Here is a 26371-nt window from a genome sequence, read left to right on the forward strand (position 1 = left end):
CTAAATAAATAAATAAAAGGTTTTGTTGGACCATAAATGAATAATGGCTAAAAAGTAGAGTTAGGACTGGTATTATAGCAAAAATTTAATTATAATTACATTCTCGTCTCCAGTTTAATCCGGAGTTATTTTTGTCATAACGAAGAGAAAAAAAAAAAAAATTCGTGTTTACAAGTCCGATCAAGCTCATAAATCAAGGTCTGTAATCTTAAAAACTAACGAGAAATTTTTTCATATAAGTTATTGATTTGATCTATTAATAAAAAATGGTTTGTGATGTTAAATTGTTAAGCATGCAAATCGGTTTCAATCTATTTGAAGATATCATATCGGGGAGAAATCATGTATGTATCTAGATATGTTAGGGTTAATTATAATTAAACCAACGAAGATATATCAATAATTAAAGCCTAATTAAACTATTAATCTTTAGCTATAAAGTGATCGTCGAGTGTTTTTTAATTACTTTCCCCGTAATCTTTAGCTTTAAAGTGATCGTCGAGTGTTTTTTAATCACTTATATATTCTTTGTACTTTTACAGGTAAGTAGGTATTAATTTCAGCAACATGTCAACTAGAACAATTGGCATTGATCTTGGTACGACATACTCGTGTGTAGCAGCCTGGTTTCATGAGCACAATCGTGTTGAGATCATTCCTAATGAACAAGGTAACAAGGTTACCCCATCGTGCGTTGCTTGGAACGGCACTGAGGTCTTTGTTGGCGAGGCCGCAAAAAATCAAATCACCAGAAACCCAAAAAACACGGTTTTTGGTAAGTACATTCGTTTGAGCTAGCTAGAATCTCATACATATATATTTTATTTCCTCATTTAATTGATGAACTTAATTGGTTTTGTAATGTAACAAACTTTGAATGAATGTCTATAGTAGGAAATAACTAAAGTTGTGTGTATTGTATGTAAACAACTCGAAATAATGTTTATTGTATGTAAGAAAATGTATTCAACCAATTAAAATCAGCCAAATGGCACCTCTATATGGTTGCCACGTATGTTTTCTTACATACAATAAACATTTTTTTAAGTTGTTTACATACAATACACAAAACTTTAGTTATTTCCTACTATAGACATTCGTACAAAGTTTGTTACATTCCAGCAAACTTATCCCTTTTCTTAATTTGCAGATGTTAAGCGTCTAATGGGAAACAAATTCAGTGACAACAGAGTGCATGAGGACATGAAATCATGGCCTTTAATTTTAAGGTAGTTGAAGGGCATGGGGAAAAGCCAATGGTTGTATTTGACGGCCATGATCATGAATCGGAAGATCAGATACAGTTATTTTCACCTGAAGAAATATCTTCCATGATTCTAAAAAAACTGAAAGAAGCTGCTGAAGCATTCCTTGGAACAACAGTTAAAGATGCAGTGATAACTGTTCCAGCATATTTTAGTGACAAGCAACGACAAGCAACCAAGGATGCCGGTATGCTTGCTGGCCTTAACGTCATGCGTTTGATTAGCGAGCCAACAGCTGCTGCAATTGCGTATGGGCTAGATAAGAGTACTGTGAAAGTAGAAAAAAATGTTCTTGTCTTTGATATGGGAGGGGGAACATTTGATGTTTCTCTTCTCCTTATCAACAACAAGGCGGCTGGTAACATTACTGTCAAAGCCGTTGGGGGTGACACTCATCTAGGTGGCGAGGATTTCGACATGGCGATGGTGAAACATTGTGTCCAAGAATTCAAGAATAAAGAAAACAAGGATGTGAGCCAGAATGCAAAAGCAATGATGAGGTTGAAAGTTGCATGTGAGAAAGCAAAGAGGGATTTGTCGTCGACAACTCAAACATCAATTGAAGTCGATTCCTTGTACGAGGGAATTGACTTTTCAATGAAAATCACCAGAGCGCGATTTGAGAATTTGAACGCCGGCTTCTTCAGAAAGTGTATTGAACACGTGGTGAATTGCTTGAGAGACGCTAATATGCACAAGAAGGATGTTGACGATATAGTTATTGTTGGTGGATCAACACGGATTCCCAAGATACAACAAATGTTGATAGAATTCTTTGATGGGAAAACCCTCTGCAAGAGCATTAATGCGGATGAAGCTGTGGCTTATGGTGCAGCAGTGTTGGCTGCAAATTTGGATGGTAAATATTGCAAGAAAGTTTTTCAACTATTAGATGTAACTCCTCTTTCTCTTGGCATTTTGGCTACAAAAGGGGGTGATATGAGTGGTCTAATTGACATGAGTGTTGCGATCCCAAGAAACACACCCATTCCTACCATCAAGGAGTGTGTCTATGATACAAATTACGACAACCAAGTATCCGCGGAAATCAAAATATATCAGGGTGAGAGCAGAAAAGTGAAAGAGAACATCTTCCTCGACTCATTCACTCTAGATGGAATCCCAGCCGCCCCTGCATATAAACAAACTGTCAAGGTTTGCTTTAACATAGATGCCAACGGTATCCTCAATGTCTCAGCCAAGGTGATGTCCACAGGTAACAAAACAAGTAAAACAGTTATAGACGCCAACTATACTAAAATATCAAGCGAAGAAGAAATTCATGGCATTCGAGATTGGTTGACGCATCTCATCAAGAAGCTGATACTAAAGTAATTAGTTATGCATTAATTAATTAATTTGAGAAACAAAATCAAATCTTCTATGACGTGTTTCTACTTACTTGAGAATCTAATTCTGTCTGTGTCCGTCTTGGTCACTACAAGAAAGTTGGTTTTTGGGGACGACTCTTTTAGGGAAGACACAAATGTCGTCACCAAAAAGCCACTAAACGACAAAAAGTTCAAGACTATGACTAAAAACTCAAAAAAAAAAAGATTTGGGGACGACACTGTCGTCACAAAAGTCGTCCCTAAATATTTTCGGAATTTCTTTCTGAATTAAATTTTTGTTGAAACCGAAAAAGATTGAAGACTTTGACTAAAAAAGTCAAAAAAAGATTTGGGGACGACTTTGTCGTCACAAAAGTCGCCCCCAAATGTATTTTCTTTTATTTTTTTATTTTTTCGTTTTCCCACCTAAACAAAAATTTCCCGCCATACTTTTAGGGACGACTTTTGGGACGACAAAGTTGTCCCTAAATACATTTCCCAAAAAAAACACGAAAATTAATTAATTCGAGAATCAAAATCTATGATGTTTCTTCTTAGAGGTACTTTATTTAATTTAATTTTGGCTTTGTGACTTGGTCACGGCAGTTTTGTGTTGGTCTTTAAACAGGTTGGTTGCTGCAAATAACAATCTGCAGTACACCCGGGGTAATATTGTGATTGCAGCAGATAGTAAATATTACCGATATGATTTTTCCCTGTTAAACTTCTAATTCGTCTGAAGAAATAACATTTTATCAGTCAATCTGATCATATAAGAAATTCTTATTAGTTTCATGATTGAGTGACATTTTGTGTTAGCTTTGGCTTTGCTGTGATGATCATAAGCTTAATTATATCAATAAACACATCGTATCTCAATAAATAAAGCATGCACTTATTTACATGTTTTTATTTTGAAAGACAGCTAACGGATAGATGACTAATATCCTCCACGCGAATACGCCCACGTCGGATAGATGACTAATATCCTCCACGCGAATGCGCCCACGTCGGTTCAACTACTGGCAATGCCCTAAAAGGTTTGCTCTCCATGTGTTAAATAGGTCATTGCTAAGTCCCCCTCACCACATTTGCAGGTGGCAAGATTCAAACCTAAGTCACCCCATCCTGATGTTCATTGCTATACCATCATTTGCACTCCGGCGAGCCTGTGCTCATCGGCCAGAGGAAACCACATTATGAAAAAAAAACCCAACCACTAGGTTAAAAGAAGTCTAAACCGCATTTTAACATTACGTTCCGAACCTTTGCATATATCTTTTTTAGTACTGGTTGGTTGTTTCTTGATATAATTAGCCATATACAATTTTTTTTAATACTCAAACAACGTCCAGTAAGAACTCACAACCTCTAATACTAAATTATACGTGTAATTTGAGATGTAACTCTGTTATTAGTACGCTGATCAAATCAGTTTTATTTTTTTTGTGAGTTGTGTTGTAATCCTCTTGAAGCTAGCTATAGTAATTTCTTTTCATCTTCTAATGCAATTCATTAACAGTATACACCGAGTTTTATGCATCACAAATATTAACAGTATTAACATACAACATTGTTTGAAGACTTAAGCTCAGTTCCAAGCCACATTTAAATCTTTAACATCATAAGTTTAGAGTGTATTGTTGAATAACCTTCTCAAGCTTCAAGTTTATGGTCTTCTGGTAAAAGATTGGCTCGAAATACTTGCTTTTAATATCTGCACTGCTTCCACCACGCCATCCTGAAATAGCCGACGTTAAACTGTCAATCTTTAACTCCCTGGCATTTATAGTTCCTTACTAAATGCAATTTTTTTTATGTAGCAATTTTGACCCAAATTTATAGAGATTAGTCACTTCATACTGCAATTTACTGGTAATGTGTCAGCAAGGTAAAGTACAGGTCAAATTTTGTCGAAGTGCATATATGCATGAACGTCCCCAAATGGTCACACCCACCCATCACACAAAAAGCTTTCACATCAGCATCAGTCATCACATTGAACACGCTTTCACTCCAACCATCACACTGAAAATTAGACCACATAATAGTATAATACTCCATATAAAATCGAACAATCCTCCATGGCTCCACATCGTGACCACAGTCACTCAGCTCTCATTAATTAATAAACTACATAGTAAAACTACATCTATATCTATATCTATATCTATATCTATATCTATATCTATACTACCTTATAAAGCATTTTGCCTTTTTTTAAAATCTCAAAAGATGATTTGAACTACCTAAATTACCCCTCTTTTTTATTCACTAATTTAAACATCTCTACCTAATATACCTATAATACCCTTAAATCTCAACCACTCATTTTTCTCTCTCTCCTCAAATCTCAATCACTCATTTTTTTCTCTCTCCTCCATAAATCATTTTATTCCTCTAATTCATTCAAAATCTTTTATCTCAAAAACCGTATATCGATAAATTATAAAAATTGTGTGGGTGTTTTTAAAATTTCATGCTCTTTCATTAGAGATGTCATTCGATATACTTTCGACAAATTTTTAAATTCGAGGGTAAAGCCCGTACGGGTAAAGCATTTACTATCATACTCTATGACTTATCACCTCCTATGACCTATCACCCCACCATCTCACCGCCGCAATGTGCGGGCACTTTCTCTCGTAGTATTATAATACATAAAAATGCAAAAAAGAGGTGTTGTCTAGACTGACTGTACCAGTCATCCATTACCCATCACGCCCATTTTGTCACATCCAACAAAACTATACGTGTAAGAATGTAACGGCACATGATCAAATAAGTAGTAAATTTATATTATCATTAGTATGAGCAATGCATTGTGTAAAATTACCATATCATCCTCTAATCCTCAAGTGAAAGCAAGTAAAAGAGTATAGTAGCTCGAAGTGGAAAGACAGCTTGTAGAATAGGAGGAGAGAGTTTCTTCTAAGATTACTATTTGAGTAACTTTCCAAAGTTTTCAAAAGAAAGCAGTGACTATAGACACTTTAAAGCCGTAAATGAAAGTGTCTCTGTAAATCTTTATCACTGGTGAGTAAGATTGACACTTTCAAACAGTGACTATAGACACCACGTCTCTTTTCGAATAAATTGCATCTTTACCGATCATTATCACTGGTTATTACATAATACTATTAGCATTCATTGTCACTTTCATTTACGGCTTGAAAGTGACAACGAATACTAATAGCATTTTGTAATAACCAGTGATAATGATCGGTAAAGATGCAATTCATTCAAAAAGACAGACGTGGTGCCTAATCAAATAGATTCAAAGAGCGAGCATTACCTCAGAAGACAATCTTCGAGCTATTTCTAAGGCTTTTGATTTCACTTTAGCAGATAAAGCATAATCAATTGATCTGGCAAGAGAATTTGCAGCTTCCTTTATGCTAATTTCATCATCTTCATTCGGAAGCAACTGATTCCTCTTTAGAGGTTCTGGCGAAACTCCCACCCAAAACATCCTCTCTGCCCAATAAAATTGATCAAGCATAAACGGGCACACTATCTGCATATGTGATTAAAAGTATTATACTCATTAGTTGCGTCTTATTCCAAATTTCCATGTATTAGACAACAAGTCTTTTTATTAATAAAATGATCATAGGTAAAATATTCAAATCCCTGTAAATTGTAAGCAGAATCCTTTTACAGATGGGGAGTGTATAACTGAAAGCTGTATCTCTTATATCTCAACTTAAACATGAAGTCATCTGCATTCTATGACTTGGAAACTTTATTCAAAGGTTAAAGAAAAAAACCCTACTAGAACTAAGCAGTCAAACAAGCATCAACTTAACTCAACTGGAAATGTAGAAAGATTACTTAAACTCACCTGTGGAATTCCTGCATGTAAAGCTGCTGCGGTTGATCCACTGGTCGAGCCAAATTATGTGCCAAATAGTACATAAGTACAAAGGTAAAATGACACAAATGAATAATAGAGAAGGAAAAGGATGAATGGAAAAAAAATAGTTCCTGGGAAGACCTAAAATCTTAAAACTTGTTAAAAAGCAAAAACTGGAAGAGGAAGTAGCAGTGAGTTTACCTGCCCCCGTGATGTATAGCAGCAGCACATTTCGGAAACAACCACTTGTAAGGTACAGAACTAAGTACATGTAGAAAAAGGTATTAGGTATCTAAGTTCTACACTAAATTTCCAGGTTCTAGAACATGAATGAAAATTTGTTATATATAAACCATAAAATACAACTAGTAACCAGATATTTTACTCTTCAAAATAAACAAAATGTTCTAGACACTTTCGATAGAAACAAACCCCCCCCCCCCTTTTTTTTTTGTTTTCAACGGAAACAAAACAAATTCAAACAAACTGCTTACCCTGAGAAACAAAAAAGGCGGCCACTAAACAGCAAAATTCCGTCCTTCGTAAATTCTCCTTTTTCTGAAAGTGATGATGTTGCTGCAGCAAGCACACTTGTTGCAGCATCCAGTGGTCCATGTCCAGATGAGAAAAGAATAAACCGATAACTGGTTACCTCTATCACACTTTGAAGAACTTGAATAAGCAACTGAGGTTTTCTCATAAAGCCCATGCTATAAACAGAAGGGTATCATGTTTCAGAATTCGGAATAAGATTATATGAGGTGATAAGTACATATGAGAACTTCAACCTGTTTATATGATGATTGGTCAATTCAGGTTGTATATGTTTGACAATGAGATAAAATATAGAGGTATGGCAAATAATGAAACAGGTCAAATAATTTAAACAAGTTAAACTTAGAAAAGGATGTCTAAGATGTATTCTAATAAGTATTTGAAGAAAACAAGTATACTATCTCTTTCTATTTTTTTTGATAATATAGTCTTTTAAATCATTACTTAATAGATTAATTATTTTCAAAAATGGAAAAAACAGACCACTAAAAGCGATCACCCGGTCTGCTTGACCCACACATGAATATTACCCGTATCTACCTGAGTCCTGAACCCATTCTTACCTATTACCCAAGCCACTCAATATGCCCCTCCAGCAAAAGCGATCCAAATGAAATATATTTTTCATTTTAAGTTATGAAAACCATGAATGGAATAGAAGATGCAAGAGAGAAACCATGGTTACAAAAGTTTAATTATTCAGAACAATGATTATAGTTGCATTCTAGAAGTGGTAACCAAACCATTGTCTTTCCCAAGGTGTATACGAACCCTAACAATGAACTTATCTAGGCTAAATACATGCTATTGAATGATGACCTATTGCAAACTGCGCACATCTACCATAGCAATTGCGGTCCATTTACCTTTGAACGAGTCAATAAGTTATGATTAATATTTAATGGGTTAAGTGGAAAGATTAGCTAAAAGGAAAACTGTTAAGATGGGCCAAACAATTCGGAAGTCACCATTTTATCAACCCACACAGACTTCCCATTTTATCAACTCTATGTGGCAAAGTATGCTATCGTGTGGTGAAACTGGTGTCAATAGTCTGGTGTCTAAACCCTAAAGTATCAATCGTTATTCTGTAAACCTTAAGCACCTTGCCTTCCAATAGAACTCAAGCCAATGAAAATCGGTGGTAGTGATTCTGGAGCATTTAAAAAGTGTTGCAGTTCAGTGTGAGCTGGGCACAGCTCAGCTTTCATGTTCAAATTCTCTGAAGAGGTTAAGACTGGAATTTTTGCACATTCTTTGCAAGAGAACTGCCACTCCATAGGAAGACTCCAGAAGCCACAAGCATGAACATTTGAAGGCCAATAACCTGGCACAGCCCAAGAGTGCAGAAATGATGAAAAAGAGCAAACTTGTTATTTTAAGTAATATGCTTGTATTCTGTAATTACAAGAAAAGCCTAGCAAAATTTAATGATCAGTATTGTGTAAATTATCATAATTATAAATCATGCACAAAAAGTCTTCGTTTAAAAAATACAGAAATTACAATAACTAAGCAGCAAGACAGGTGGATCGGACTGGTTAAGTAATGTCTTAAAGCAGAATGGCCAGGTTGTGTTAACCCAGAAACACTTTCTTTATATCCATTTTCAAAATGATTAATGCATAAGAATTATTACAAGATCACTATCTATGTGTTCTAAAAGGAAAAAAAGGGTAAAGGAGGGCACCCTGTCCATGGAACCACATTGGATCCCCATCAATCCATCATGACCTCCCCGTAAGGTTTTTGGAGCCGCTGAATTACCTTCACTTAATACCTACATGATTTAGGCATCCCTAAGGATTGAACCCGCGTCTCTTAACTTCACCTATGTCATGCGTGTCCAAGCTAAATTGGTAATGAGCACCACTCCATCTGTTGATAAACTGGTACGCATTACCCATCCATGGTTTGGTCATCCCTAAGGATTGAACCCGCTTCTCTATTTATGTGTTCTATTTACCAGCTCAAGGTAAAAAAAATCCAAAAAATGCTTTATAAGTAACTTGACCTAATTTCCACTTCTAATATTCCTTTTACGGGATAAATATGTGACTCTTTAAAGCTCTATAACTAATATTGGAACTCTTCAATGATGTGAGTCATGAAGGAAGGAAAACCCAACTACACATTGTAATCTTCCACTCAGTACTAAAACCAATGTGTTTGATCAGGAGAAATTATCATACCAGGGCATTCTACAACTTCTTTGCTGAAACCATACCTGTTATGAAGTGACAAAAATTAGAAAGTATCCAAATCTGTTGTAATTTTCTAGGAAAGTGAGCATAAAGAGACGTCATGACTCATGTGATAGCAGCATTTTACACATTTCCTGAAACCCACTCTAACATTTTACACACGTATATGAAATTGAACATGTAAAATAATTCACACACCGGTATTGATCTTACAGTAGCAAAGGAGAAGGTGGCCTGCTGTACCACACTGGATGACTTGTAACTGGATCCTGGGTGCACGAAGATACGATGAGATGACTGTGCTCGACGCAAAATACATAAATAAATAAAGCATCATATATGCAAAGGCCCCCATCCAAAACCATTTCCAACACTAAAATGATGTAAAGTTGTTAGCAAGGATTGTGAATTCTGTAAGGAAGCAAATCAATAAATGCAGATTATTATTGATCAAAGGATAGGTTAAGCAGGCTCTTTTGTAAATCATTCATAATTGGTGTTTCTGTTAATATTATATAACTCAGGTTCTATCAGATAGTATCATTTTTAGTATGAAGAAGTTCTGTGAGGAAGTAAATCGATGGAAAGGGGACTTACAGTGAAAGGCAAGGGACTTAGCTTTACCTTCGTAGCTCTCCATGTTCCCCAATCTTCAGTAAAAAGAGGCCACATCCAGTGGGCAACATCTTTCCAGCCAATCTTGTTTGACACAAATTTATAAAACCATACATCTGTCAGAAATATACACTTTGTGGGTATTTCACATCGAAATCCGATATATGTAAAACTGGAAACGGAGAGAAGAAACCCATTTTAAATTTTTAAGTAAGAAGGATGTGCTTAATATATTATATAAGATTTACCTTCTCACTTGGAGCAGTTTGAAGATATTCATATAAAAGGGGAAGCTCTTCACTAAATTTCTGTTCAAACGATGAAGGAGCACTGCACCAGAGATATACAATAAATACACACATGCAAGCCAAAGAATAACACTGTGATAAGTTCCTTTATCATATATAAAAGAGTTCAGATAAGAAAATAAACAAATATATAAAAGACTAAGGAACCAATATATACAGTATACATATCTGTACATTGAGTCATTGACTGCCAAAATGACTATCTCCTTTGTGGACCATTATTGTGCAATTTGATCATAGAAAGTATACCAGGCACCATGGAGAACCATCGTATGATGGCAGTCCACATAGATGGTAACAAATTTGCACGATAATATGATAACCAGTAAAAAATGTAAGCGGTACTGATATGAACCTTACCTAATACCCATTTAACCCAATAGAAGAGGCTGGAATTAACAGGGAGTTTTAGTCGGTTATGGGTGCTGAAAGATAGGAAGAGAAACTGCCTTTGAAACTGCCTCAGAATTTACATTATATATTTCTTTTTTAGATCTTTTCTAGAAATATATATATTTCACATAGATCTTTTCTAGAAATCCAGGAAATTCTAAATTATATATTGATACAAAATTAGGGTGATAAATCTTTGTTCCTGGAGATTAACCCATCTCGAATTGGGTGCTCTATCTTGTAATATTTCAGTTTCCAGCAACTAAATAAATCAATTGTTCTTATGTAATTTCTGGGTTCTATCAGGTACCTATAAGGAACAACATAAGGAGCTGCTACTACGCAGCAAACTTTAAAAAGCTCGGCAAGGCTCCAACCTTCCTGCAAAGGAAAACAGAAGTGTTCCTCAGTTATAGCATCATCAGACTTGTAGCAAAAAAGTGAGCTGTAGATTTCTGTGCATGATACTATTACAAAGATACTTTAAATGTATAGACCATTTAAGCAAACTGAAAACCCTTTACTTGTATGACAAAGTCAGAATACCCCCTTCCCTTGCTCAATGTGTTAAAATCATGTAACATTGTGGCATACTTTTGTTTCTACGGGCCAATTTGCCTCTTAGGTACAAGTAGACATTACCAATGCAAAAAAGTTTATTATAACTAGATCGCCCTCCATGGACGGGATATCACCAAATATATTTTCGAATATGACGATACATTCTTGTCTATGTTCTGCTTTAAATTTCTGTTTCTTTTCATTGAAGGAAAACTGCACAGAACCTAGAAACACCAACACACACAAAAACTTGGTCAAAGCATAGAATTGCAAACTTCTTGCTTATTCTCTCCAGTGAAAATAGTCCTATTGTAGTGACAATGAAAATATTTGCTACCAAAACCTGAAGTATTGTTATCTTCGCAGGGAGAAAGAGCAGGAGGAGATGAAACAGTAAAACATGATATATTTTCACTGCTTAGATGCTCTCTTAAGTCCTGCCAAGAACAAAGGTAAATGAATAATGGTTAACAGATGAAACTGTAGCCTCAGACAGATTGTTCCTACTTGCAGCAAATTTTTATTGCAGGTACAGTTCTTGCAGCAATTTTCATTGCAGGTAAAGTTCTTACTTGCAACAAATTTCCATGCACATAGTTGGTCATATTTCCTATGTGTCGAACTGTCAACGTTAATGGTTATTTTTCAAAGTAACAGTAGCATACATCGTCTGAGAACAGAATAAAGAACATGTTTGTTTATCAACAAATTCTCATTTTTTGGATTTTCAAATATATCTCATTAAAACTCCTCTAGAACCAAAATAGCAAAAATGTATACAGATTACCAAGCATGTCCCTGTCCCTGTATGACAACCAAAAACTTTTCCGTAAATGTCTCAATTTCTAAATTTGAAAGGATTACCGTACTAAAACTTATACTACTTCAAGAACCAAGCACAGAACGAAGTGACATAAGATCAGTTATAAATGAAAAGATAACTGAAAACCAAGTATTGAACAAACCTCATGTGCAGAATGTGTTATAAAAACCACATGGTACTGCACCTGGTCAGATGCAAAAGCTGTGGCGATTGCCTGCAAATCATTGTCAAGACATCAAATAGATAAGATCAAAATGTTGATACAGTAGATGTAAGTTATCAAACAGAATATAAATAAGGAAAAAGGAAACAAAAAAGAAAAGAAGACAGGACATCATTCTTATTTTTATTATTTTCAAAACACATAAAGAAACATAAAGCCCCTCAATTTTTTGAATGATGGGGATATAATACGGCAGTTTTTCAACATTTTAAATTGGATATAAGAAATCAAAGCAGAAACTATATGGTCTTGATATTGGAACAATGGAGGTATATCTAGACTTAGAAAAGTTTTTAATATAAAAAGATCAAAATACAGGGAGAGTTACAGCTATTGGGTACACGTCGCCTTTTGTCCCAAAGGCCATAAAAACAGCTTTAGGCTGCCTTCTCATCGTAGCCATTATTGTGACCTTCGCTCCTTCCTGTTGATGAAGCTGAGACATAGCAACAATCCAACATGTCAGAAGCAATTTATAAGCTAAATTATGCGTAAGGTGAACTTCATGAAAAATAATTTTATTAGATGATTTCTATCCAACCTATATCAGTTAGAATGAATAAAGACAAAGAATCTTGGAAAACTGTGATGAAACTTAAGATTTTGCTGGTTCTATTGGCAAGGTTTACTAGATTGTAAACTTGCACGATTCAGCTCAAATAGTCTGCAATTGCAATTACAGCTTGAGACCAACATATAGCTCCTAAATTCAGTAGCAAGAAGGCTAGTGGACTTTTTTCTGACAAAAGGGAATATGATCTAACAGCTCATAATTCAGATGACTATAATCCATCATTTCCCATATTGTCTAACAATACTAGACCACAAAGGTTATTACTAATCTCATAACAAAAGCTAAAACACTAAAACTAGAAGTCATCGGGCCGGATAACCTATTAGTTAAGTTTCAGTCTTTCATTTGGCAATAGCAAGTAAAGAACCCTTGTAATTAGTATTGTCCGGCCTTTTGGAACATGATGGATTTCTTTCATTTGAAATAATGGATTTAACGCTCTGTTTTAAACATTGTGTTATGCATCTCCAAGGTATACATTGGTCTATGCGTCTACGAATGAGAAAATTACTCACATTCGTCATTTCCAATATAAGTTTTTGGTTAATGAGGTAGGGATTTGAAAATTGGAATTAAACCCACCAACTTAGAGACACTCAAACCCATCAAGGTTGGTGGATCTGAGAACTTATTCCCATTCGCATGCCTATAAAAAAACCCACCCATAGTTATTCCTATCTTCAAACCAAACACCCCCTAAGATTTCTCTATATACTCGTATTAGTTTAGGAAGGATTTAATCTGGCCTTATGCTTTACAACAAAGCCATTTGAACTCCAATGTGAACACTAACATTTTCGCATTTATTACTTATAATTACATAATGATCTTATTTCAATCAAATTATTTGTATTTACAAAACTAGATAATGATATGTTATTTGCTAGAATCATTTATAATAGTCATAACTGAATAAATATAAATATTTATTATCAATGATATATCGGTAATCATATATACTATAAATACATATAAATTAATAAAAATATATATATAACAATAATAGCATAACAATTATCAGGTGAAACATTTATCTTTTTTTTTAATTTATTATTTGTATGATGCATGCACACTTTTATGGTGTAATTTGGAAAGTTATATTCATTACCATGAATTTAGTGTAATGTTCAGTATGTTCCTTAAAGATAGTTTGTTGCAGTCTTACAGTAAATTAGTTTCATTAAACATGCTTGGATGACTCGAGTATAACCATCCCTTTAATACCGTGAAAGGTACTATTTGCAAAACACAAATTACAATATTGGGATGATGACACCAGAATTTTATGATAATATCTATTACTGTAGCTAGCATTTCCTACTTTCAGAATCAAATCTTCGTTACTTAGTCATAATAAGGGGGATAACCCATGTAGCTCCATATTCTATAAACATGCATGAAAATATTTCTATATACACTCGTGGCATAGCTTATAAAGAATACGGAAACTAAAACTTGTAAAGATCAGTCGAACAGCTATAACAATTGTGACGAAAGTGCATCAGCACTATATAAAGATCAATCCAGGCTTCGCCTCACACTATTTCATGTAAGCAAAAAAATGGCAATTTAAGCTAATTATACTTTTGTGTCTAATCTATAGTGCTAGTTATAGTATTATAAAAATAGATTAAGCCGGAACGCAAAAAATATATAAAAGAAACCACATTAAAAAGCAGCAAAAGTAAATGTTAAAACATGTCGAACTAGCCTTGCTTCATACTAAAATGCTTTCTGCTTATATATAAAAGTTCACCTAAAAATAAATAAATTTTAATTGCTCACAATTGGAAGAAATATTAATTTTAGCATAGAGAGTTTAATTACATTATACTTTATTTTTGAACTCCTTGTAAGGAAAATAAATAAATTTTGTACAAATATAAACTTAAATGCAGAAATGGCCTCACTTCTAATCCTTGAAAAGTGCCAGTAAATGACAAAAGGCAGGAGTCAAAATAAAAAATTGAAGGCCAGATTAATTCTCTTTTTCTTCCAAAAAGATCATTAATGGCTACTTTTTATGGAATTTAGTGCTCTTTTTCATTAAGAGACATGCCTATAATTTCAATTGTTATACACTTATACTTGACCACCTCTAGAGCAAAAGAGCACCATTACAGAGCAGGAGAGCAGGAGCCCAAAGGTAATCCTAATTCTATCACAATTTATATATATGTTTTAACCCCGAGTTCCATTTATATGTATCTTAGTTTCTTATGGTTTCCTCAATTTTGGTTCTTAGGTAGTAGTATCAAAGTTTCCCAAACGGTCCAGATATCATGGTGAAAGAAGGACCTTGTTTTCATTGTGGAATTGACAGTAAGGGTTTCTCTACTAACTTTTGTATGATCTTCGAATTTTACATTTATGATGTTTATCTTCTTATTACCTTTCTAGTACTTGTAGTATATCTCTTGTTAGTTAATGTGTTGTCATATAGGCCGAATACTGTTTAAAATTGATTTTATAATAATGTACATATATGGCTTGCTCGCTCTGGAAATACTTTCCATCTCTGGAAACTAATGCCGGTTTGTCCTTGAATACACCTATACATATACAACACACAGCACACACGACACATACATATATAATACAAAAGAATCATATAAGAAGCATGAGAACGTCAGTGTAAAGCTGGTGCACTACTTTACACTTACAAATCAAATTTGCTAGAGTCGAACAATCAATGCCTATCTCAAGCTTCTTACTATCCTTGCAGTATATCTATAGCCAAATATTTTTTATGCATATGGCGTGAAGGTGTAACTTCAATAACACAAGAACGTTTGTCAACAAACACTAAACCTATCTCTGAACATGTAAACTTTTGGCGCGTGAATACTTAAAGAAAACTAAAATTTGGACATATGTGCTAGGAAGAAATTTTAAAAAACTATCGAGAAAAATATATCTGTGCATTAGCTACAGAATTCTAAAGTGATTACCTTGAGCAGTCATGTTTTCATAAAAAAACATACTCTCTTAATGAAATATAATCATCGCAGAATCCTGAAAATCTAAACTACCAGTATGTAACTCAAATTTTCTTTCAAATCCCCACTACAATACAGAAATGGATATCAAATCTTCAGAGTCATGCAGATGGCAGGTACTTGTACGGTTAAACCTATTAAACATACCTCCCATAAAACCTTTTAACATTAGGCTCTAAAATGTGGCACATGTAAATCCCGGTTTAAGTTTTACGTGTTAAGATGACGACATGCAATATGATTTATGAATCCTTAGTAGATTAACACAATTAAAGAATGTCTCATTTGGTGAAACAGACCAATCACAAATCGAGGACACACGTGCCTGTGAAAATCACAAAGGCTTTAATAACTAATGTAATATATACAATTCTAAAAAGAAATGAATATATATACTGAACACAAATAAATCTATTACACTGTTCTTACGTACAATCTGAACCTACTTTTAACCATGCTTTATATCTCATATAGTATTATATACAGATTATTTTCCATATGTAATACTAACATGAAAATAAACACTTTGATGTTTCGGTAAGAAATTCGTTGATGCTATTTTATTTTCAAAAAAAAGTCAGAACTTTTGTTCATATTATGACACATAAGAACTCCCTTATTTAGTTCATAAATGTTATAAGTTAACTCCCTTAAATTTATTTGCTCTGCATAATACTTAAATACTTTATCAATAAGGGGAATCAGGGGTGGATCATGTTTGGATATTTTATGAGCAAGGAAAGGTGTACTAAGTTACAAAACTTTATAGATAAGTCTACTAAGAATATTGTCAATGAAACGCCTGATATACAAGTTTAAATGTTCAGAAGTGTTGCGGAATCTCTATTTGCGTAGTCATTGCCATCAGAATTACACATTACTGTATGCAAGTGAGCTAGATGTGATCTGGAATGAGGGGGATAAACTGATTTGTTCATATAACTAATTATGTAGTTAACTACGTTGACTCTATTTGTAAACGCCTACGATCCCAAACAGCTCTTATGCCGAGAGGTATTCCCAATTACACACTCTGTATGCTGACACATTGGACCCCTGTTGCCCTCCAAAGTGACCTAGTGTGAAACTATATATGTGCTAGCAAAGTAGCAAGCTATGCATATCTCATCAATACATTCATGCCATGAAAAGTATTGATTTTTAAGCTACAATCTTAGTTTTTGATAAAAATAATCATGCAGTTCAGATTAAATGGGAAGCAAAAGCCCCTTTGTAGTAAAACTAGTAGCGAAAACATGATCGCCTTTCAGCAAACTTGAACATAACTCTTTTTCTTCTAGTTTTGCTAATGGGATTTCTTATAGGCAATAAGATATACACATACTCCCAAAATTGGTATGCAGAACGAGTTGTTACTATATAAGGAATAGTCTTTTAAGAGAAACAACTCCCTTATTATAATGAGAGTAACACACCGTTACCCATATTCTAAATCTGTCTATACACATAATCGATTTTGAACCCACATAGTATAAATTATAGAAATTCAACTATCTTGAGCAAGACTTTCATTTTTTAACGGTGTGTGTCCTAGTTGGTTACGGACATTTGGAAAGTGTTCCAAGTCCAATCCTTTCCGGATATTAGTAACAACCTAATTTACTAGAAAAATTAGTTAGTTAGACCACCGTCTGAGAGGACCGCGAGGTGGGCTTGATTTACCTCTAACATTATGGCCCTAGGAGGTCAAGAGTCGTCCAGTTGGGGTTATCGAAAATCAATTTAGTCCTCACATAAGTATCTAACTACACATAATGTGTATATATATATAAATATATACACACATACATATTAAATGTAAAGTGTATGTCACACTAACGGATTAAAGCATGTCGAGCAGGCACTCCGCTATGGCGAAACGGGCCACCGGAAAAGCCAGTGTTATGCAATGCGTGTGGATCCCGATGGCGGATTAGGGGAACGTTAGATGACTATATTCCTAAACATGCAATGAAAGAATACCAAACTGATTCATTTAACTACTCGGGTTCAGATTCTTCACCAAACAACAGCTTCTACGTCGAAAACAATTCCGATGATACCGAAAACATTTCTGGTAATAAATTCTAAACCCTAACAGTTTTATTTAACAACTGTTGGTAGCTATAATAAAGGAATTCTATATAAACACAAACATTATTATATATGGAAATAAAATTAAAACCATGTAATAGAATAAAAAATTAGCTGATTGAAATGAAATGATGGGTTACCTTTGTAATGTATAAATTCTGCGAATTCTTGTGCAAATGAGCTTTTTTGCTGATTGAGCTTATTGAAGTATTATTTTGAGCTGAATTTTACTGTAGTAGTTTGAGAACATTTTGAAGCTACCTTTATGTCTAATCTGATGTTTTAAATATTCTTTTTAGATACAACATTAAAATGTATTTTAGTTTCTCTTAATTTCTTTATGTTTATTGTTTATGTTGATTTTTTAAATTATAATAATGCATTAAAATTTGATTTTAGTTAATTCAAATTCGTTTGTCTCTAAAAAAATTTAAAATAAAATTTTTTTGTTAACTTAAATTTGTTTGCCTTTCAACAATAAATAATTAAATTTGTTTTAAAAACAAGAAAAAAAAAAAACTACTCATAGCCATCTTGATATTTTAAATGAAATTTTTGTCATATAAAATACATATATTTAATGAAATGTTCAAAGCATAGTAGATAGAATAAAAACTAAATCAAATTTGTCATATCAAATACATATATTCGATGGTTGATTTAGAAAGTTAAATCCAAAATAATTCGTATTTAAAAATTTGTTAGTTAAAATTAAGAAAAGGCTTAAAGGTTAAAAATGTTGGCCTACATGAGTCTTCACAAAGCCCATTACATTAGTGGTTCAATAATTATACATTGTGCTTTAAATTTTTTCATTTACTATTCACATACATTTTTCTTAATAAAGAGTATAATATAATATAATATAATATAATATAATATAATATAATATAATATTATAAAAAGGAGAGTAATTACTCGCACGTTTCGGTGGTAAGATGGTAAGGTAATAGGTCATAAGTTGTGATAGACTGATAGATCATAGATTGTGATATGTTTAATTGAGGCAATTTATGTAGCTTGTTGTGATTGGATCAACTTTATGACATTTTCAATGAAAAAGAAACGTGATGATAATATTATAAATAAGTCAATTTTTGTCATTTCTAAATTTAACGACTACTCGTTCGGTTTCAATAAAGAAATCGTCTACATTTATAAGATTTCTTTATTTAGATTTAATGATAATAAACTTTTATTTTTAGTGAATAAATTTTCAAAAAAAGATTGGATGAATCTTCTACTGAATATTTCTCAAACAAAACTGTATTAGAAACAAAAATTTTAATTGAAGATTTAACTTTTACTTTTGAAACGGCAAATTGAAGATTTACCTACCGAAAAAATCTTCACAACGGAGATTTCCTCATCATAATTGAACGATAGACTTAATTAAATTTTAGGGTATCTTCATTGTAGCTAAACGATATTTAGCTTTTAAAGTTTTAGTAAAACTTTCTCGAACTTATCTTTTAGAGCTTCAACTAAAAATGAAGATTATAGAAAAACAATCGCTTTTATATATGTACTTACATTACCCAAAAATTGTTACTAATTCTCATAGTTTTCATTCACCACATCGAATGGGTTAATAAACTAGTTTAGCCATACAAAAATAAATGCATGAATAATGAGGTATTGGTATTTAGTATATGTAAAAAAAATTGTTACTAATTCTCATAGTGTTCATTCACCAGATCGAATGGGTTAATAAACTAGCTTAGCCATACAAAAATAAATGCATGAATAATGAGGTATTGGTATTTAGTATATGTAAAAAAAATCACTAAATTTATTACATTTATAAATGTTTTTAAATATATGCATAAATTTCATAAAGTGTAATTAATTTGATTCATATGGCATGTATCATTTGAAATAGATCCATATTATATAATCGTTGTAACTTCGAAGATCTATAAGCATTACCTAATTTCTCATATTTGCAGAACATAAAGAGCCAAAGTTTAAAAACATCCCTAAACGCAAAAGATCGAATCTTGATCAAATCGTTTTATCCCAAGTGGAACGGCTCCACAAGCAGCTTTATGACATCGCTCATATCCCAGGAGTAATTTCTATGGAGCCTGTGAATGAAAATGTATTGATTGATCATGCTAACATTATGATGTCTACTCCACCCGAGACTCTTCTTGGTGCAAAGCTCCTACAATCATCACCCAAAAATCTTGAACCAAGAGAGTCCGTGTCGTCCTCCAACGCAAAAGAAACAATCGCATTTGTCATAGCAGCAAATGGAAGTGATAAAGGAGACTCATCATCAACTTGACATATACTAGATTTTCGTTATGTTTTTATTCTAAAAAACCATGCCATGTTATGGGTTTATGTGATTTTTCTTTGCAATTAGTATTTCTTTTTTGAACGACATAAATTGCAATGAGTATTTTTATGTTAACTTACTAGATATTTTACCCCGCGCGATGCGCGGCTAGTTAAAAAGGTTATTTTATGCATTAATAAATAGCTATTCTATAGGCTTATTATGTTGAAATTGATTATGTTATAGTTAATGGTTAATTTCTGTATTACTCTGGTCATCTTTTGTCTTTTCTGACATATCGATATCACAGTCACTAAACCTACTATAGTGATTACACACCAACATTTAACCTAAGATATTTTGATATCATCAACAAATCAAACGTAAATCGATAATGTAACATGATATCTATATATTCATCAAATGAAATAATATATACAAAGTAAAAAAAACTAAATATGACAAAAATTTAGTCATATAAAATACACATAAATACAATACGAATAAGTAAAAAACTAATAAAATGATAAGAGAAAATCATTATAATTTTTGCTTTCAGTTATGCTGAAAAGATGGAGAAAAAACCTTATGTAGTGACGGGAAAAAAATAATCCTAAACACAATTAGGAAATAAAGTATTTTATCTCCAACAATTAAGAAATTCATTCATAAAACTTAAAATAACTACTATTATCATTATAAAATAGACATTTTTTGTGGCTAGAATAACCAATTTTGGTTAAGGTTTCGGCCAAGAGAACGAAGGAGAAACAACAAAATTGTTTGGTCATGTATAGCCTAATAATATTTGTAAATAAATTTTAAAATTTGATATAGTCTTCAAAGTTGTATATATTTTAATAAATAATATTATTTATGTCAAATATCATTGCCAAATTAATAGATGTATTGGACGTCTTCTTATATCTTAATATGGGTTTTGAGTTTTTTTTAAAATTTTGTGTATATAGTTTTGATTTAATATTTTATGTTATATTTAATAAAATAAATTACATTGGTTTGAGAAAAAATAGAGGTTATAAGATAAATATTGTAAAAAAAGTATGGAGATGCCACATAGGATACAATTCTATGTGGTAATGTTTAAAACTAGCTTTAGGTTGAAAGAAGGGTTTAAAAGGCTAAAATTTTTACCGTTTTAATATATATATATATATAGATTGGTATACGGCAGAAGAATAACTTTATAAATTAAAAATCAATTGAAAAATACTTCATGATTATGATAAATTAACAACGAAGAAAACTATGAAACATAATATACGTATAGATAGATTATTAAGAATAACTTTATAAATTAAAAACCAATTGAAAAATACTTCATGATTATGATAAATTAACAACGAAGAAAACTGTGAAACATAATATATGTATAGATAGATTATTATAAAGGGCTATGTAATTTGAGGTGTACGTGTTGAACGTAATATATATAGTTTGATTATGAAGTGTATATAGTAAATAGAAAATAAAAAAGAAAAAGAAATAAAAGGTAATAAAATATCATGGATTATGAGTCATGAATTATGAAGTGTTTATAATTAAAATAAAAAAGTTAAAAAATGTGGTTAGTCGTGATTTTTTATATATATTTGATTTATATAAATATAAATTATATATATATATATGTTTTTTCTATATGCCATATTTAAAATATATGTATAATTATATTATATTATTTAATGAAAATCTATTAGTGTGAAAAAATATGGATGTGCCACGTAGGATAAATCCTATGTGGCATGTTTAGAGATAATTTTAATTTGAGATGGATAGCTTTAAAAAATCAGGATAACTATTGTTTTATTATGTATATAAATATGTGTATAGTTGAACTAAGAGAATAATAAGGATATTTTTAAAAAATGTAGCAGGTTAAATTTTTTCATGTTATGGATATATAAAACACTATTTTTTTCATGCATAAAATTTACCTTTAGTTTTGGGTGTTTTTTTTTTTTTTTTGCAATGTATTGTTGCTACTAAAATAGTTTCACATTATTATAATACATATATAACCCGACACAACATTAAATGACACTTGAACCAATTAATAAATTAATTTTCCAGAACGACTTAGTAATGCAACACATCTCATAAATTTATCACTTATTGCAAAAAAAATGTGACACCCTTGATTAGAGTTCCGTTACATTAGGGGCTCTTTTGTGATCATATGTAACATTCATTGTTTACCTTTATCTATAACCAAATTTCATCACACAAAACTCCGTTAAGTTGCATTTTTAATGCGCCTTACTTGCTATATGTACCATCCAAAATTAATACGATATGACTATACCAAAAGACATCCTTTAAATCACTTACATGAATTCTATTCATATGCCAACACATTAAACTATTCCAAATAATTAACAAGAAGTTTATACAAGATTTTACAAGAAGGTTTCAACATTAGAATGCACTTATGTAGATAAATGATAATAAAAATGAGTTGAAAAACTGAACTTTGAATAATAATAATAATAATACAAATGGGTTCAAAAACTAACATTCTAGATATAATATTTGAGGAATTATAACAATTAGTAACTCAGACATGTGACGATTCTCGAATATTCATTATCAATTAAGGTTTTGGGGGGATGAAACACCTAGACTTATAAATTATCAACCAATATTATGTATACTTTAAGCTATAAACTAGGTATAGAACTCACTCTAAAAAGATATATTGAAAAGACACCTAAAATAATAAATTATCGATTAATTTCATACTTCGACGATATAAGCCTGTTATAATGTCCCACCTTTTGGAAGAGCCAATGTCCTCATTGATTACAACTAACACTCTTTTTTTTTGGGAACAAGTTAGCACTCCATAAGCTACCACTCTAAGCTCGTTGTTCACGCCTATGTCGATCACGGTTGAAACCTTTTTTCCCCCTATCTAAGCCACCAATCCATAATATACCACTCTAAGTGTTGAAACCTCGTAAACTAGGGATAATTCTGATACCAATTGATATACTCTTCTAGTCTTATAGATTTGCAAGTAAATGAAAAAGATCTAAAACTTTAACTACTCAATTTTTATTAAATAATGAAGTCAACTACAGTAATTGAATTGATACTAACAAGACGAAGAAGTTTGTTTTGACGAAAAATGAATTACTAAATGATATGAATATATTATAGATTATATATTTAAAGACACATTAAATGCATAATGAAAATGTTGGAAGCTAAGTACTTCTTACTTAATTATATGTAAAAACTCATCATATGTTGAAATTCATAATATTTATCAAAGTAAATTACCTGGATAAATTAATTGAAAATGCTATTTTACAAACTAAACTGCTTTTTGAAAGCCTTCTAACTTGGACAAAAGATATGTGGCCAACAGTGGAAAAACTCACTGATGGACCTAATCCAATTAGGTGATGACATCTGGCTAGTGGGGCTCAATGTACATTATAGTTAGATTGAGAAAAGAGAATATGTATTATAATTGTGTATCTTTTACATAGATACATATACATCATTCTATAGCAAAATATCTAAACATTATGTGGTCCCGTTCTCTATTTTGTTTTAAAGTAATAATGCATTATGTGTGATAAAAGTTATGAGTCTTACGTGGAGTTTAACCATACCCTACATTTATGAATGTCTTACTTTATACTGTCTTCCATCATATCCCATTGACAAAGTGCGTATAAGATTGAGACTGCTAGATCATTTTTCATCATAATAACTTTTAAATATGGAGTGGAGTTTGTATACCTTCAACATGTTTTTCATTTTTGCTTTGTTGAATTTATCAATGATTATTGGTTATTTATACATAAATATCAAACTATTTTCTCATGATCGTGTCTTTCCTATATTTTAATTCAAATTTCTTTCAAATATTGTTTTCTCGTAATGCATCAATAAATATATTATTATTGTTACCACATGTGGTCTCTTTTCATTTTTTGATGTTAAAATCGTGTTTTATCTACTCTATAATCGTTTCTTTAAATATGACGAATGATCATAACATGTACATATTAGGAAAAAAAAAGACCTTTTGTTGTTTGAGAATGAGTTTTATGGCCAAATCATGAATGAGGAAGAAAGAGAAGAAAGTTTTTTTTTTTGAAAGGTAAGAAAGAAAAGAAATGAGAAGAAGAAGGACTTGACAATTTAGTATTATTATATATATATGTAAAAAAGATAATAGAATATAATATTTATTCCCTTTTCCCAATTTGTCTGTCACATTAAGCCCCCACTAGCCAGCCAGAAGTCGTTAACTAATTGGGTTAGGACCATTCGTGAGCTTTTCCACTGTAAGCCACATATATTTTGTCCAAGTTGAAAAGTTTTTAAAAAATACTCTAAATTGTAAAATACCTTCCTCAATTAGTTTATATAGATGATTTAGCCTATTTATGGACCCTATTATTTGTACCCCTCCAATAAACAAAATATAGGTGTTGGACCACAAGATTCTTTCACGTCATTTTCATCCTTACAACATTACTACAACAATAAACAACTTTTTTATTTTCGTTTTTATTGATTTGGGTTTCTTTTTTTCTTTTTTTTACTATAAATACAAGGAAACAACAAGCTTTTCCTTTTCATACTTTTGTTGAGCTTCTTTTTTTCAACTTCTATGGGAATTCATATTGTGAGTAATTGAAGTCATCATTTTGTGAATTGTTGTTAATTTGTTGTATGTGATTATACAAATGGGTTCTCCTTAGCTGCCTCCTCTTTCCCATCTTTTTTATAAACGGATATACTTATTACAACTTTCACCGGAAAATATGGCAACTCGCGGGAAAAAATAAAAATGCTATTACCTTTTCGTTATCTCAAATCAGAACAAAAAACTTGTTGCAATCAACTCAGAACCAAGCCAAAAGAAATTCGAATTACAGTTCGTCAGAAAAACTTAGCATAGCCGGAAAACATAAACCATCACTAAAAGTCAACAAATCAAAATATATAAAGTTCACCGGTAGTAATTAGGAAGGTTTGGGAGAAAGGGATGTTTTGGAAATTAAATTGTGTGAAGAAATATGCTACGATGAGGTTAAAATATGGGGGAAAAAAAGAGCTAGATGAAGAGAGAGGAGAGAGACAAAGTATAATCAAAATGATAGGGTGACAAAATATTTAAGGACCACTTTATATAACTGGGGGCTGGAGGGGTGTAGATAAACTCCAACTTCATTAACCATCTATAGTGTTTCTAATGTATTACACATAAAACTCATAATATATCACTAAAACTGTCTTTATACGTATAAAATAAAATACAATCAAACAATATTCTATTGATATAATTCCAACTAACACAAAAAATTATAGCCACTTATAAAGCAAACTCTACAACCCTTTATAAAGCAAAATGACATCTCACATTTTAGAAAACCCACTATTTTTTATATCCAAAATACCCTTAGGGGGTGTTTGGTTCATGGAATGTTAAGGAATTCATTGGAATTGAAATGTTGAATTTCATTCATGAGCTTGTTTGGTTGGGAAAATATTAGAATTCGAATTCAAAACTTTCCTACAAATTCTTTAAAACAAAGAATTTCCAATTCCTTCACTAAACCCATGGAAAGTTTCCAAATCCAATGGAATTCAATCAATTTGACAAAAAAACCCCCACAAAGTATACAAACCTATTTGTTCTCCAACATCATGATTCTGACGACATCAGCTCCCTTGCCGCCGCTAACCACCGCTATGGTATCCACCGCCACCAACCACAGCCATGGCAGCCACCGCAACCAACCCACCGTCGCTAATTAAAACCGGCCCTGGCCATCATCTCTGTTGGACTAGACCCATCACCAACCACAACCGCTAATAAAACCGGCCCTGACCAACCACAGCCACCGCCACCGCCACCAACCACCCAACCCGTATCGTCGTGTGTTTTTTTTCTCCTTTTAAGCTGATTGAATGGACACGTCTTGTTTCTTAAACATGAGATGATTTTGAAATTTAATTAAAAAATGATTCTAGTTTGCCCATGGAGTCATGGGTGTGTGAGAGTGGTTCAAAGAAAGAAGTAAAAGAAGTTAGGCGATGCAAAAGAAAGAAGAAAAAGAAGTCAGAGTGAAAAAGACAGATGTAAATGCTTTTATATTGACATGGGTATTGTAAATGGTAATCTACCAAGGGTTATTTTGTCATTTACATATGATATGTCTTTTATTTTATTTTTATCATTCCATTAAGTTCTATCAACTAAACACATCATATATTTTAAAACTTTTGAATTCTAATTTCT

The 26371-nt window shown here is 32.3% G+C and overlaps 1 protein-coding gene and 1 pseudogene across 1 annotated transcript; one reads left to right on the forward strand and one right to left on the reverse strand.

Moving 5' to 3' along the window:
* Positions 1-567: 567 nt before the first annotated feature.
* LOC122591803 lies at positions 568-2600 on the forward strand (annotated as a pseudogene).
* Positions 2601-4076: 1476 nt separating this feature from the next.
* Positions 4077-18034, reverse strand: LOC122594529 (sterol 3-beta-glucosyltransferase UGT80B1). The gene is made up of 16 exons (XM_043766974.1): positions 17942-18034; positions 12463-12570; positions 12054-12125; positions 11432-11525; positions 11170-11312; positions 10838-10908; positions 10075-10156; positions 9809-9910; positions 9425-9480; positions 9200-9234; positions 8118-8334; positions 6947-7162; positions 6654-6713; positions 6441-6480; positions 5892-6113; positions 4077-4337 (listed from the first exon to the last, which is right to left on the reverse strand). Exons 2-16 carry the CDS (start codon positions 12535-12537, stop codon positions 4266-4268), a joined length of 1557 nt encoding a protein of 518 aa, XP_043622909.1. The 5' UTR covers positions 12538-12570; positions 17942-18034; the 3' UTR covers positions 4077-4265.
* Between the last annotated feature and the right edge of the window lie 8337 nt (positions 18035-26371).

Source organism: Erigeron canadensis, chromosome 3 (genome assembly GCF_010389155.1).
Source record: "Erigeron canadensis isolate Cc75 chromosome 3, C_canadensis_v1, whole genome shotgun sequence".
NCBI lineage: Eukaryota > Viridiplantae > Streptophyta > Magnoliopsida > Asterales > Asteraceae > Erigeron > Erigeron canadensis.

Bases quoted from the DNA above. Each gene is read 5' to 3' on its own strand.
- LOC122594529 (XM_043766974.1), bottom strand. From the start codon at position 12,537: ATGGCTACGATGAGAAGGCAGCCTAAAGCTGTTTTTATGGCCTTTGGG. The intron at 12,126-12,462 runs GTAACTCTCCCT...AATGATTTGCAG, and splicing joins GCGACGTGTACCCAATAGCT to GCAATCGCCACAGCTTTTGC. The intron at 9,235-9,424 runs GTAAGATCAATA...ACTTCATAACAG, and splicing joins CCACCTTCTCCTTTGCTACT to GTATGGTTTCAGCAAAGAAG.